General features: G+C 40.6%; 1 protein-coding gene across 3 annotated transcripts in view; it reads left to right on the top strand.

The window, feature by feature from the left end:
- Positions 1-12,832, top strand: part of INTS8 (integrator complex subunit 8) — a 50,271-nt gene that overhangs the window by 35,453 nt on the left and 1,986 nt on the right. For 2 of the 3 annotated variants that reach the window (XM_077876204.1, XM_077876201.1), the window contains 10 exons: positions 2,048-2,232; positions 2,652-2,685; positions 3,790-3,846; positions 3,939-4,000; positions 6,244-6,362; positions 7,935-8,038; positions 8,795-8,845; positions 10,366-10,439; positions 10,519-10,583; positions 10,734-10,777. In XM_077876204.1, coding sequence (XP_077732330.1) covers positions 2,048-2,232; positions 2,652-2,685; positions 3,790-3,846; positions 3,939-4,000; positions 6,244-6,362; positions 7,935-8,038; positions 8,795-8,845; positions 10,366-10,439; positions 10,519-10,583; positions 10,734-10,777 — 795 coding nt within the window. The remainder of the gene's footprint in view (positions 1-2,047; positions 2,233-2,651; positions 2,686-3,789; positions 3,847-3,938; positions 4,001-6,243; positions 6,363-7,934; positions 8,039-8,794; positions 8,846-10,365; positions 10,440-10,518; positions 10,584-10,733; positions 10,778-12,832) is intronic. The other variant, XM_077876203.1, reaches the window with a different exon arrangement.

Raw genomic sequence — 12,832 nt, 5'->3', positions numbered from 1 at the left:
TGCTACTTTTGCACCATGGACATACATTTTTGTTGCACTGAACCTGTATAATCTGGATACTTACTTTCTATATTCTCAGTGCTTTGTTTGGTTCCCACACATAGATGTTTATGGAATTCAATTGATTTGGGCCCAAGGCTTTTTTTTTTTTTTTCTTTAAGTTTACTTATTTAAGTAATCTTGGTACCCAGTGTGGGGCTTGAACTCACCACCCCAAGATCAAGAGTCACATGTTCTGACTGAGCCAGCCAGGTGCCCCTGGGGCCTAAGACTTCTCAAAATTCTTACTTTCAAGTAAATTAATGAAAGTGACCTTCAACTAAGCATGTGATTGTTGACAATGGCAAGTGAATTGAGATAAGGAGCTACAGTAGCCCTGCACTGCACTGCAGTCAGTAGCTGCACATACGGTGGCCCTGGCTATCTAAACGAACTTGTGTGCAGTAGGCAAATAGGGTGAAATGTTCTTCAGACTGTGGACTCCTTGATGTCCATTCACAGAGCACCCCTAGGGTTTTTGTGTTTTTTGTTTTTTGTTTTTGTTTTTTGTTAGAAAAAGAGTGCCAGTGGTGCGGGGGTGGGGAGAGCCAGAGAGGGAGGGAGAAAGTGGATCCTAAGCAGGCTCCCCCCGCAGCACCGAGTCCACAATGCAGGGCTCAATCTCATGACCCTGACATGACCTGAGGAGGAATCAAGAGTCGGAAGCTTAACCCCTGAGCCACCCAGGCGCCCACAGCTAGGGTTTTTACATCATTTCTACTGCCTTAGGAGGCACCGGCGTTCTAAATTACCTTAGGTGTGATCATGCAGTTGTGGCTATGAAGGTGAGTATTCCCGTCCCTGGAGATACCTCCCAAAGGTCTTAGGGATGAGGTGTGGTGTCTGCAGCTTAGGAGCCGGCAAACAGTACACATAGGCTCCAAAATGTGTGCAGAGCAGCGACGGTGAGTCCGGTCTGCAGGTGTCAGGGGACTATTCAGATTTTCTGTGTGACATTTTTTATTATAAAAAGATTGGGAAAAGTATCAGTTTTCATCTTGTCATAGTATGACCACCTCCTTAAAAGCTACCGTCAGCAGTGGGGACCCCATCCTATTTTCTAGGTCCAGTTGGGCATCTGGGGTTTCCTGATGGACTTGAAATGATCTTTGCCACTTCACTCTCTACAAGAGCAATGATGTGTAAGATTTAATAAGGACGAAGGCTAGAGGGGCCCTCTTTTTGGGAAATTACAGAGGGAATGTAGGAAGTGCTCAACTTGACTTGTGTCTGTTTTTTTCCCACCTCTACCTTTTGAGCCTGTTTTTTCTCTGACTTTTGCTTTCAGCCATTGCACTCTTTATGGATTCTTCCTGCATTTTTGGTCTCTAAGGCTGCCTCTATCAGATCGTTCAGCTTCAGTAGTCTGTCCTTCCTTTTTGCTGCTTCCTCACAGCTGCAGTAGCCCCAGTGGCTTTTCTTAGAGAGAGGTTGTTCTAGATCTTACCCCCTGCGGGGATCTCGATGTGGGACTCGATCCCAGGACCCCGGGGTCACACCCTGGGCTGAAGGCAGATGTTCAACCACTGAGCCACCCGGGGATCCCCTTAAGCACTATTTTAATTGCACCTCTGGGCTTTTACCACAGTTAACATTGTATATATGTTCCATCACACACACACACACAGCCCCCACCCCTTTAAGTGGGATCATACTATTTACCAGCTTGGTACCCCTCCACACACATACTCTTCATAAATCATGTACCTCTCTGCTTTGTCTCAGTTTTGTAATTAGACTCTACTTGTTTTTGTCCTCATTAATTGTGTAGAAAAAATGAGCCTTATAATGCAGTAGAACCAGAGCATTCTCTTCCCCATTCAGATTTCTGATCCGTCAGTAGACAGTGAGCTCTAACGTTCCTCAGCGGTTGGATAGAAGGCACAACGTAAAATAACTGTGGTATATTTGGGTAGTTATCCTTCTTTAAGTGTGCCTTAATAATAGAACTTAGATGTATGATGTCACAAATTATTTTTTTGTATATTTTCTGTTTTTCGTGTTATAGCTTGGACAGCTTTTAGCAGCTACATGCAAAGAACTTCCTGGCCCTAAAGAAAGTAGACGGACTGCTAAAGACCTTTGGGAAGTTGTTGTTCAGATCTGTAGTGTGTCCAGTCAACACAAACGAGGAAATGATGGCAGAGTTAGTTTAATAAAGCAGAGGGAATCTACATTAGGTATAATGTATCGGTATGTTTCTGTCAGTTTATTTTTTGAGTTTATTATTTGTTCTGTTTGTACTGTTTCAAGAGCATCTGCCTTTATCCTTGTATATCATAGAGATGGACAGTGTTAGTTCTCTGGTGCTGATCTCTGGACTGACATGGCCACCTTTGGAAATGTCTTCTGTTTATAAATGTTATTTTTAAGAGATTGTTAGTCATTTAGTATCTTCCAGAAATCAGAATCAGTGATGCCTGTGACTGCATAGTGTTGAAGAAGTCACATGTGATTAAAACAGAGAAATTGTTTTATTAGGTTTGTTTGACAATAGAACATTATGCTCTTTCATACATGCAGAATTGGAGAGTTAGGAATAAACTTACATCTATAATTTACTTTCTAATTTCAGATAGTAAATGTGTATACAAAATTTGTGTTTTTTGTAGGAGCGAACTACTTTCCTTTATCAAAAAATTACGGGTAAGTCTTACTAAAAGTTGATCTAATTATTACTACTGATTTTCATAAAATAGGACTGAAAAATATTGAGTGTTTAAATGCTGGTTATAAGTGCTCTGTATAGTGTGCTTATTATCTTCAGTGATCATTCCTGAAGTTGAGATGGTCTGAATGGAGAGGTTTATTGTGCATTTACCTTTACATGTTTTAGTGAATAGAACAGAATTTTTTAAATTTTAAAGCAGTCTCCCCCCCCCCCCTTTTAAGATTTTATTTATTTATTCATGAGAGAGACAGAGAGAGGCAGAGACACAGGCAGAGGGAGAAGCAGGCTCCATGCAGGGAGCTCGATGTGGGACTCGATCCCAGGACTCCAGGATCACGCGCTGAGCTGAAGGCAGGCGCTAAACTGCTGAGCCACCCAGGCGTCTCTAAAGCAGTCTTCCTAATAGGGCTGGATGTGTGAAGCCTAGCTTTAATTTTTGCTAGGATTAATGTTACATCTATTTACTGGACATAACCTAGATTCCATCCTTTAAATGTTGAGTAAGGGAAAAAAAAAATTTTTTTAGGGATAGCTGGAAATTCTAATTGGAAAAGAGATTTACTCAATTCAAAAAGTCATCTGAAGAGACTTGAGCACCATAAACCAGTCACCTAAATATGGTAATTTGTCTCTTAAGATTTATTTATTTTAGAGAGAAACTGTGTGTGTGTGTGTGACACACACACACACACACACGCGCGCCCGTGTGATCTGGGGAGGGACAGAGAGGGGGAGAGAATCTCAAGGTCCCTCCATGCTGAGAGCAGAGCCCAACTCGGGGCTTGATCTCACACCCCTGAGATCATGACCTGAGCCAAAACCAAGAATCAGACATTCAACCAACCGAGCCCCCAAGCTCCCCTAAGTAGGGTAATTTTTGTGTAAATTATATACTGTGATTTCTTTCATGAGATTAAAAATAAACTTGACCTGTAGTGTGTATGCTTTAAACTAAAGAAGATGGTACATTTCTAAAGTCAAAGAATCTTTAGAGAGAAAATACTTGGTATTTCTGAGGTTGATAGGAGGAATATTAAATACATATAATATTTAAGGATTCTGTATTTTCTTTATTGTAGGAACCATTGGTTTTGACTATTATTTTGTCACTATTTGTGAAACTTCACAACGTTCGGGTCAGTATTTTATAATTTTATTAAAAAAAATCTTTGAAAGAAATTTCCTGGTAAAATCACACTTTAAATTTTTTTTTTTTTTTTTTTTTAAGGAGGACATTGTGAATGATATTACAGCTGAGCACATTTCTATTTGGCCATCCTCCATCCCCAAGTAAGATGTATTATAACTTATTATTTATGTATTTAGAAACCATCCTGATACAGATAACCTCGAATAATTTGACTAAAAGGCTAAAGTCTATAAGGATTCTACAGCCAAGTTAGTTTCTCTTTTGCAGCCATTATTTTCCTAAAAATGAATATGGTGTGACTGTAAGAGCTAAGGTATACCAGCCTTTGGTTGAAAAAGATCCCTAAGTGATCCTGATATTTTGTCAATGGGTAGAATTAGAAAATCGAGGTCAAAAAAAATTTCCTGTTAGGTTTCCAGCATTTTACATCTTTTACAAGTATCTTTCTGAAAATGATTTTTTGATAATTCTTTGTGGGTCTGTTCTAATGCTGTGATTGTCAGAGGCTCCCAAACCCTTTTTAGTTACTAAGATCTTGGATACGTTAAGAAATGTTCTCTCTTTCATTTCCTGAGAATTGTAAGAAGATGATGGAATTTTGGAGAGGGAGAAGAAAATGTTCTTTTTCTAGAAGAAACTATTTACACATTTCTCTTCCTACACATAGCAGCTTCTCATTCAGGAGTCCCATTTCTTTCCTCACAGAAGTTACTTTTTCTTCCCGCCAGGCTGCCCTTTTTTTCCCCCACTTTGTGCCTAAAAGGCAGGACTAGGCCTTATTTTATTGTTCTTTGTGGCATATTTGAAGAAGAAAAGATTTTAGTAGGTAGATAAGCAGTCTGTAGATTGAGAGTACTTTGCTTTCATCCCAAGCTTGGAGATTGGAAGTTGTTGTGCATCTCATGTAGAGGCTTGGAGGGTCAAAGGTGGGTGAGTTAGGGTTAGGGTTAGGGGTTAGGGATAAGTTGCTTTCTTAGTCCATTTCCTCATTTATTAAGTGGATATAGGAATAGTACCTACCTCAGATTTGTGAGGATTAAATAAATTAATACATTTTCTAAACGAGGTGTTTAGAATAAGAACTGACACATAATAGTCTTAATAACTATTATCTTCATGATAAATACTTTTATGTAAATTGACCTAGAGAAAATAAAATGTGACCAAATGACCAGAAAAAAAAAAAAAAAACACTTCTCCTGAGCAGGAGTCTTTATTGACTCCCAAGAATAGTGTGAGAATGGCATGAATTAAGTATGGCTATTTTAAGATCAGTTATTTGATATGTAGGTAGAATTCTTGGTAACATTTTATAAATTTCTCTTTTTTTAATAAATTAAAAATTTTATTTGTTAATCGTGAGAGACGCAGGAGACAGGTGGAGACAGGCAGAGGGAGAAGCAGGCTCCATGCAGGGAGCCTGATGCAGGGCTCGATCCTGAGACCCCGGGGTCACGACCTGGGCCAAAGGCAGAGGCTCAACTGCTGACCCAGGCGGCCCCCCAAATTCCCCATTCCTATTAATGGTCGAGGACTTCCTCTGCCTCTGCCCCAGACTAGAGCCAGGCTGCCGAGATGTCTACCTCCCTGCTCCTCTTCACTCCTATATTCATGAGCAGGTTCTACGAAGTTTTTTCTTTTTTTAATTTAAATTTAATTTTTAAAAAGATTGTGTTTATTCATTCATGAGAGACACAGAGAAAGGCAGAGACACACGCAGAGGGAGAAGCAGGCTCCATGCGGGGAGCCCGACACGGGATGCGATCCTGGGACCCCGGGGTCACGCCCTGGGCCCAAGGCAAAACACTCAACCGCAGAGCCCCCCGGGCAACCCAACATTTTATAGATTTCTATAAAATATCACAAAGGAGTTTCAGTCATTTAGCTGTAAATGTATAATCCAGCTGACAGTACCGCAGCTTTCCTGCTGTCCTGGGGAGGCTGGTAGATTATGGCCGGATCTGACCCCTCCCAGCGGGAAGCACTTTATCCAGCTTCACCTTGTAATGCTAGAGCTAGGACCTGAGCCTCCCGGGGGTCTGACCCGGAGCCCCGTGTTCTCTCCGGCTGTGCCCTACTGCCTCCGGGGGGCAGCAGGGCCGGGGCTGGCGGGTAGGCTCACAGAGGGCTGCAGAGGGCTCTCTGCATCAGAGGGCTGCAGGTTTAACCCGGCCCAGAGCAGCTGGCCCGGGCCCTCCTTCCGCTCTCCTACACTTAGCTGTGATGGTTTTAATGGGTCTACTCTCAGGAATATGTAGCATTGTATTTTGGTCACCTAAATTTTGGCTTAATCTTTTTGTTTTTAATAAATATATGGAATTTAAAGTTGAAAGAGATTAATGTTCATTGTGGGTTATTTGTTTTTTTTTTTTTTCCTTTGAAGCCTCCAGTCAGTGGACTTTGAAGCTGTGGCAATCACAGTGAAAGAGCTGGTTCGATATGCCCTCAGTATAAATCCAAACAACCATTCCTGGTTAATTATTCAGGCAGACATTTATTTTGGTAAGTGAGATGCATGGTTGCTTTGTGGTTTGTTCTTTTTTGTAGCACTTTTAGAAGCAAAAAATAAATACATTACACATTTTTCCCCAATACTTTATTTTGTTTTAAAGAATTTATTTATTTATTCATGAGGGACACAGAGAGAGAGGCAGAGACACAGGCAGAGGGAGAAGCAGGCTCCAGGCAGGGAGCCCGATACGGGACTCGATCCCGGAACTCCAGGATCATGCCCTGAGCTGGAGGCAGACGCTCGACCACTGAGTCACCCAGGCGTCCCTCCACACTACTTTAAGTCTTGTTTTGACCTCTAATTCTTCTTCCTAGATATACTCATTCATATATTCATTTTTCCATGTTGAGCCTTTGGTTCAGATGCTTTAAATTTTTGTTAACTCTTTTTTTCTTTTGAAAAAGTGAATGTTCATCTACTAAGTCAGTTAAAACATTCCTAGGGAAAGAAGTTAAAGTTTAGTTTGTAAAATCACTACTTTAAAAAATGAATTATTACAACCTGAGCTGAAACCAGGAGTTGGACGCTTAATTGACTGAGCCATCCAGGGGCGACCCTGTAAGATTGCTATTTTAAAATGTTCTAGTCTAAATATGCTATTTTAAAATCTGTTTAGACACTTTTTTTTTTTAAAGATTTTATTTATTCATGAGTGACACAGAGAGAGAGGCGCAGAGACACAGGCAGAGGGAGAAGGAGGCTCCTTGCGGGGAGTCGGATGTGGGACTCGATCCCAGGACCCTGGCATCAGGCCCTGGGCTAAAGGCAGATGCGTAACTGCCAGGAGGAGTCTGCTTCTCCCTCTGTCTGTGTCTCTGCAGAGGGAGAAGCAGGCTCCATGCAGGGAGCCTGACGTGGGACTTGATCTCAGGACCGCAGGATCATGCCCTGAGCTAAAGGCTGATGCCCAACCACTGAGCCATCTAGGCGTCCCAATAATTACTAGTTTTTTTAAAAAAATATTTTATTTATTTATTCATGAGAGACAGAGAGGCAGAGACACAGGCAGAGGGAGAAGCAGGCTCCATGTAAGGAGCCCGACGTGGGACTCGATCCTGGGTCTCCAGGATCACGCCCTGGGCTGAAGGTGGTGCTAAACCACTGAGCCACCCAGGGATCCCCCTAAATACCAGTTTTAATGTTCATTTTCACCCTAACCCCCCAAATAACTTATTCTCAAGATCTTAATACCTATATTCAAAATAGATTTACTGAAGATAAACTACCTCAGCAAATTAGGCGTGTTTCTAGTGGGTGTTTGGGAAACAAATACCTCCAATACTTAATTTCTGTGAGCTAAATTTTTGGCTAATCCGTTAGAAAGCAAGGAGCATATCCTATTGCTTCCTTAAAATAGTTTTTAAAGATGCGATTTTTCTGTGTTGTCCTTGTTGAGTGTTATTTGTAGTCTTGTGGTTTGAGTCTGGTTTTGTTTTGTTTTTGAGTCTGCTTTTTTCAACTCATGAAGTATAATACCCAGCTCTTCACAAAAGAGGCCTTGTCTGTTTTTTCTAATATGTATGTCTAATAGGTAATTCTGCATTTCCATTTTTCTACTTCAGCAACAAATCAGTATTCGGCAGCTCTTCACTATTACCTGCAGGCAGGAGCTGTGTGTTCTGATTTCTTCAATAAAGCTGTGCCCCCTGACGTGTATACAGACCAGGTAAGTTGTTTCTGTGGGCTCTCTTTCTTGTCTACCTGAATGCTTTCATTTTCCTGGACCTCTTTCGGGGTGAGTTTATTTCCACGTATATGATGGTAACTCCTAAATTGAATGCTCTGGACCCAGTTCCTCTCCATATTTTCAGGGCCTATAGATCATTGCTGCATTGATTTCCTAGAACACCTGAAACTCAACCTGTCCAAAACTGATTTCAGCATCTTACCTTATAGTCTCCCTCCAGCTGACCTTTTTCCATAAAATAACGATGACAAAACTCCAGAACACCACACACCTTTTGTCCAGTCAGCCATTGGAGTTGACCAAGCCCAAATCCTGAGTCTCCTCTATTCGCTAATGCTCTTACCAAAATCCTATTAGTCTTCAAGACATAATTGATTTTATCTTGTAAATCTCAAATTTATTTCATTTTCTTTCTGTACGTATTTCTCTTTCCTCTGGTTTAGGCCACCGGTATCAACTTCTAAATGTTATTTTTCAATACTTAATAATAAATGGCTTTTGAAATAAGTTCTTAAATTTTTTAGTAACCAGCTATTTTTAATGAAAAATTATAATTTTTAGAGCACTTTTAGATTCACAGCAAAATTAAGCAAAAAATAAGAGTTCTTACATACCTACCATTCCCACATACACACAGTTTTCACCACTGTTGACATTCCACATCAGAGTGGTAATGGTAAATTGGTTACAGTTGATGTTAACTGGTTTTTGAAAATAATCAATTTGTTTTTGTAGGTAATAAAACGAATGATAAAATGTTGTTCTTTGCTGAATTGCCACACACAGGTTAGTTTATATTATGTTGGCTTATTTTCATGTGTATAGTTTTGGTTAAGAATTTGGCATATTCTTTAAAATTTTTTAGTGAATTTTAACTAAAATGAAAGTAGGAATTAGAAAACATTGGTCTTTGAATCCTCTAAATGGAAGTGTTTTCAAGTGTGTGTGTGTATTTTATATACATATATTTTTTTAATATTTCATTTATTCATGAGAGATACAGAGAGAGGCAGAGACATAGTCAGAGGGAGAAGCAGGCAGAGACTTGATCACAGGACCCCGGATCACGCCCTGAGCTAAAGGCAGACACTCAACCACTGAGCCACCCCGGCATCCTTTTTTTTTTTTTTTTTTTTTTTTTTAATATTTAAGAGTGGATATGTACATCAGTCACTAGGGAAACACAAATAAATACCACAGTGAGATACCCTTCACATTAACTAGGATGACTGTAATTGAAAGACAGACAGTAGCTACTGTTGGTGAAGGTGTGGAGAAATTGTAACCCTCATACACTCACTGTTGGTAGTGATATAAAATGGGGCAACCTCTTTGGAAAACAGTTTGGCACTTCTTCAAAATGTATGCTTAAAATTACCATGTGACCTAGCAGTTTAATTCCTAGGTTTGTAACCAAGAAAATTAAAAACCTGTCCACAGGGAGATTTGTACATGAATGTTCACAGTAGCATTATTCATAAGAGCCAAAAAGTAGAAACTACCCAGATGTCCATCAGTTGATGAATGGATCAATAAAATTTGGTAGATCCTACAGTAGAATATTATTTTGCCATAAAAGTGAATGAAGGGCTGATACATGCTCTATCAGGGATGGATCTTAGAAGTGTTTATGTTGAATATAAAACGCATTGACATGGCTTTGTAGTAGGATTTCATTCATATGAAATGTCCAGAGTAGGCCAATCTATAGTCAGAATGTAGATCAGTGGTTGCCAGAGCCTTGAGGGGGTGGAGGAGTGAATTAGCTGTGACGGCTCTAATTGCATGCTCTCTACATCCTTGAAAGTCATTACGTAATACTTTTGTTTGGCAGTTTTCCATTCCTTTTAGTTTTCTGAGCTGGCTTTTTGCCAGTTTCTCAAATAAAGCTGGTAAAAATTTATGATTTAGGTTATTGATTAACAACATTAGGCAGATTTTTTTTTTTTTTTTAAGATTTTTATTTGAGAGAGAGTATGAGAGAGGGAGAGAGAGAAAGCTCAAGAGAGTGAGTGCTCACAAGCAGGGGACACGGCAGAGGGAGTGGGAGAAGCGGGCTGCCCACTGAGCAGGGAGCACAGGATCGTGATGATGTACGAATCATTAAAAATTACCCCAGCTGGGGGTACCTGGCTGGCTCAGTTGGAGTAGCACACAGCTCTTGATCGTGGGGTTGTGAGTTTGAACCCCAGATTGGGTGTAGATTACTAAACGATATTGAATAAAATAAATTTACTCTATCCAAAGCAGGAATCATTGTTGATACTGGTTACATGAAACCATTTTTCAAATCTTTATTTATGTAGGTGGCAATTTTATGTCAGTTCCTCAGAGAGATTGACTACAAGACAGCCTTTAAATCATTGCAGGAACAAAATAGGTATGAATGATTTTTAAAATAAAATGAAGTTGAAATTTTCTGCTTAAGAAAGAGGAAGTAACTAAATTCTGTTTTTCAGTCACGATGCTATGGACTCCTACTATGACTACATATGGGATGTCACCATTTTGGAATACTTGACTTGTATCCTTTCATCAATACATGGGCTATTAGAACAGTTCATTTCTGTAAATTAAAAAAAATACTGTGTACTTTACAAATCAAAGTTGAGGCACAATTGAGATTCTGTGATGGCATTTAATCAGATTTATTATTCTTAACTGATTTGTTTAGATCTTCATCATAAAAGAGGAGAAACAGATAAAAGACAAATTGCAGTAAGTTACTTTATGCCTTTCTTCAGTGTATACTATCTCCCCTGGTATTAAACTATTGTTAAGATTTGGACCAACAAAAAAAGATTTTGTGTACCTAGTTGCTACCAGAATTTGGTTATCTGTGTTTACTTTTAACAGATCCTGTTTTGATCTTAGAGCTTTTACCCCTACTTTATTTTGTATTAAAATGTTAGATCATGTCCTTTCTCTGCTCCAAATCTTTAAATGATTTCCCATCTCGTGCGGCGTCAGATCCTCATAATGGCCTTACAGGGCTGCAGGTGACTTGACCTCGAACCATCTACCTGACTTTCTCCCCTGCCAACTTCTCTTACCCCATTAGCCCTACTGTTCCTTGCATATGCTGAAAGCATTCACCACTGTGGGGCCTTTGAAATTTAATTTTCCAGAAACATTTCTTCTCTCAGGTCTCCTGAGATGTCATCTTAGCGACCATTTCCTGGCCATCTTATAAAACTGCAGTGTCTCTCCCCACCCTTTTCTCCCCCCAACACTCTCTCTGCTTCTCATTTCCCTTTTGAAATTTTCCTCCATTATACTTACCTACCTTTGACATACTATATACTTACTTACTTATACTTATTTCCCCACAAAGTAGGGACTTGATTGTGTCATAATTGCTGCCTAGAATGGTGCCTGGTGCATAACAGATGCTCAGTAGTTATTGAAGAGATGAATTATTTATATAAAAATTTGATTCACTAGCCAAAGCATTATAAATTTTTGGCCCTTTTTTACTTGCCTAACATTCATTGCATCGTTATCACTATAGATACTTTGTCTTCGCTCTTTCACCCATATTAACACAATTATGCACTATGGTATGTCTTTTAAAGTTCCCTACTTGGACTAAATTGTATGACCATCATTTAGAGGAAAAATGACATTTATTTATTTATTTATTTATTTATTTATGATTTTATTTATTCATGAGAGAGACACAGAGACAGGCAGAGACACAGGCAGAGGGAGAAGCAGGCTCCCTGCGGGGAGCCCGATGTAGGTATCAATCCCGGAACTCCAGGATCACACCCTGGGCCCAAGGCAGACACTCAACCACTGAGCCCCCCAGGGATCCCTATCGCCCGATAGTATTAAAAAGAAAGAAAGAAAGAAAAAGAACATAAAGCCAGCTTTACTTGGGAGGCGAGTCCCTCGCCACTTCCAGCCTGTGCAGGGCTGGGAGGCAGTACGAGCCTGTCACTTCCCCAGTGCTGCTTCCAAACCGTTTCTCCTTGTGATCGGTTTACACTTTGTCCTTAAAGCTTACGTCTTCTCCTTACCAGCTCATCTAACCAGTCTCCTGGTTATTCCTCTGCGTGCATCAGGATGTACATGGTCAGTTTACCTGGTACCCCCCTAGCTTTACGGGTTCCATGCTTACCGCAACCCTGCGTTATCCACCCCACCCATAGCTATGCCTTGTCAGAATTGTTCCGCATAAGAGCTCTGGGCCAGTTACCTGTCCCTCTCTCACTTCCTGGCTCCCATGTTCCTCAGGATCAGTGAGGTGTTCAGGTTGAAGACCAGGTTTTTCACCAGTCTGTCCGCCCCTTCACAGCTTCCCTTCCTTCCCTACTCACTTCAGTGCAGCAAATGCCAATCTGTACGCCGTCAGATACTGTCGCTTGGTCTGAGATGAGGTTCTGGAATCCAGATTTTAAGTTTCCCAGGGAGTTCTTATGGCCAGCCAGATTTGGGATCCCCTCCTTGTCTGCGGCTTACTGTCAGAACTACCCTGTGACCGATATTTACAGCATCTTTGCTTTTTTCATCCTTCACTTCACCTGGAAAAATCCCATTTCAAAAACGTGTGCTTTTTTTTCCTGAGCCACTGAGTCCGGTTGGAAAAAATCCTGCAACTGTATAAACTGGTGCCACTACCAACCAAACCATGGTCTCTGCCCTTCGCTGGCCCCTCATCTTGTGTGTCTGGGCCAGCGGTCAGTGGTCAGGGACTATTTTAGACTTTCCTTCTGTTTAGCCCCCTGTCCTCTCTCTCCCTATTCCGTGCTTCCCTGCCTGTGTGTAGAA

This window comes from Canis aureus, chromosome 28, assembly GCF_053574225.1.
Source record: "Canis aureus isolate CA01 chromosome 28, VMU_Caureus_v.1.0, whole genome shotgun sequence".
Classification (NCBI taxonomy): domain Eukaryota; kingdom Metazoa; phylum Chordata; class Mammalia; order Carnivora; family Canidae; genus Canis; species Canis aureus.
Note: the sequence above shows the minus strand (reverse complement) of the source record. Positions and strands in the feature narration are given on the sequence as shown.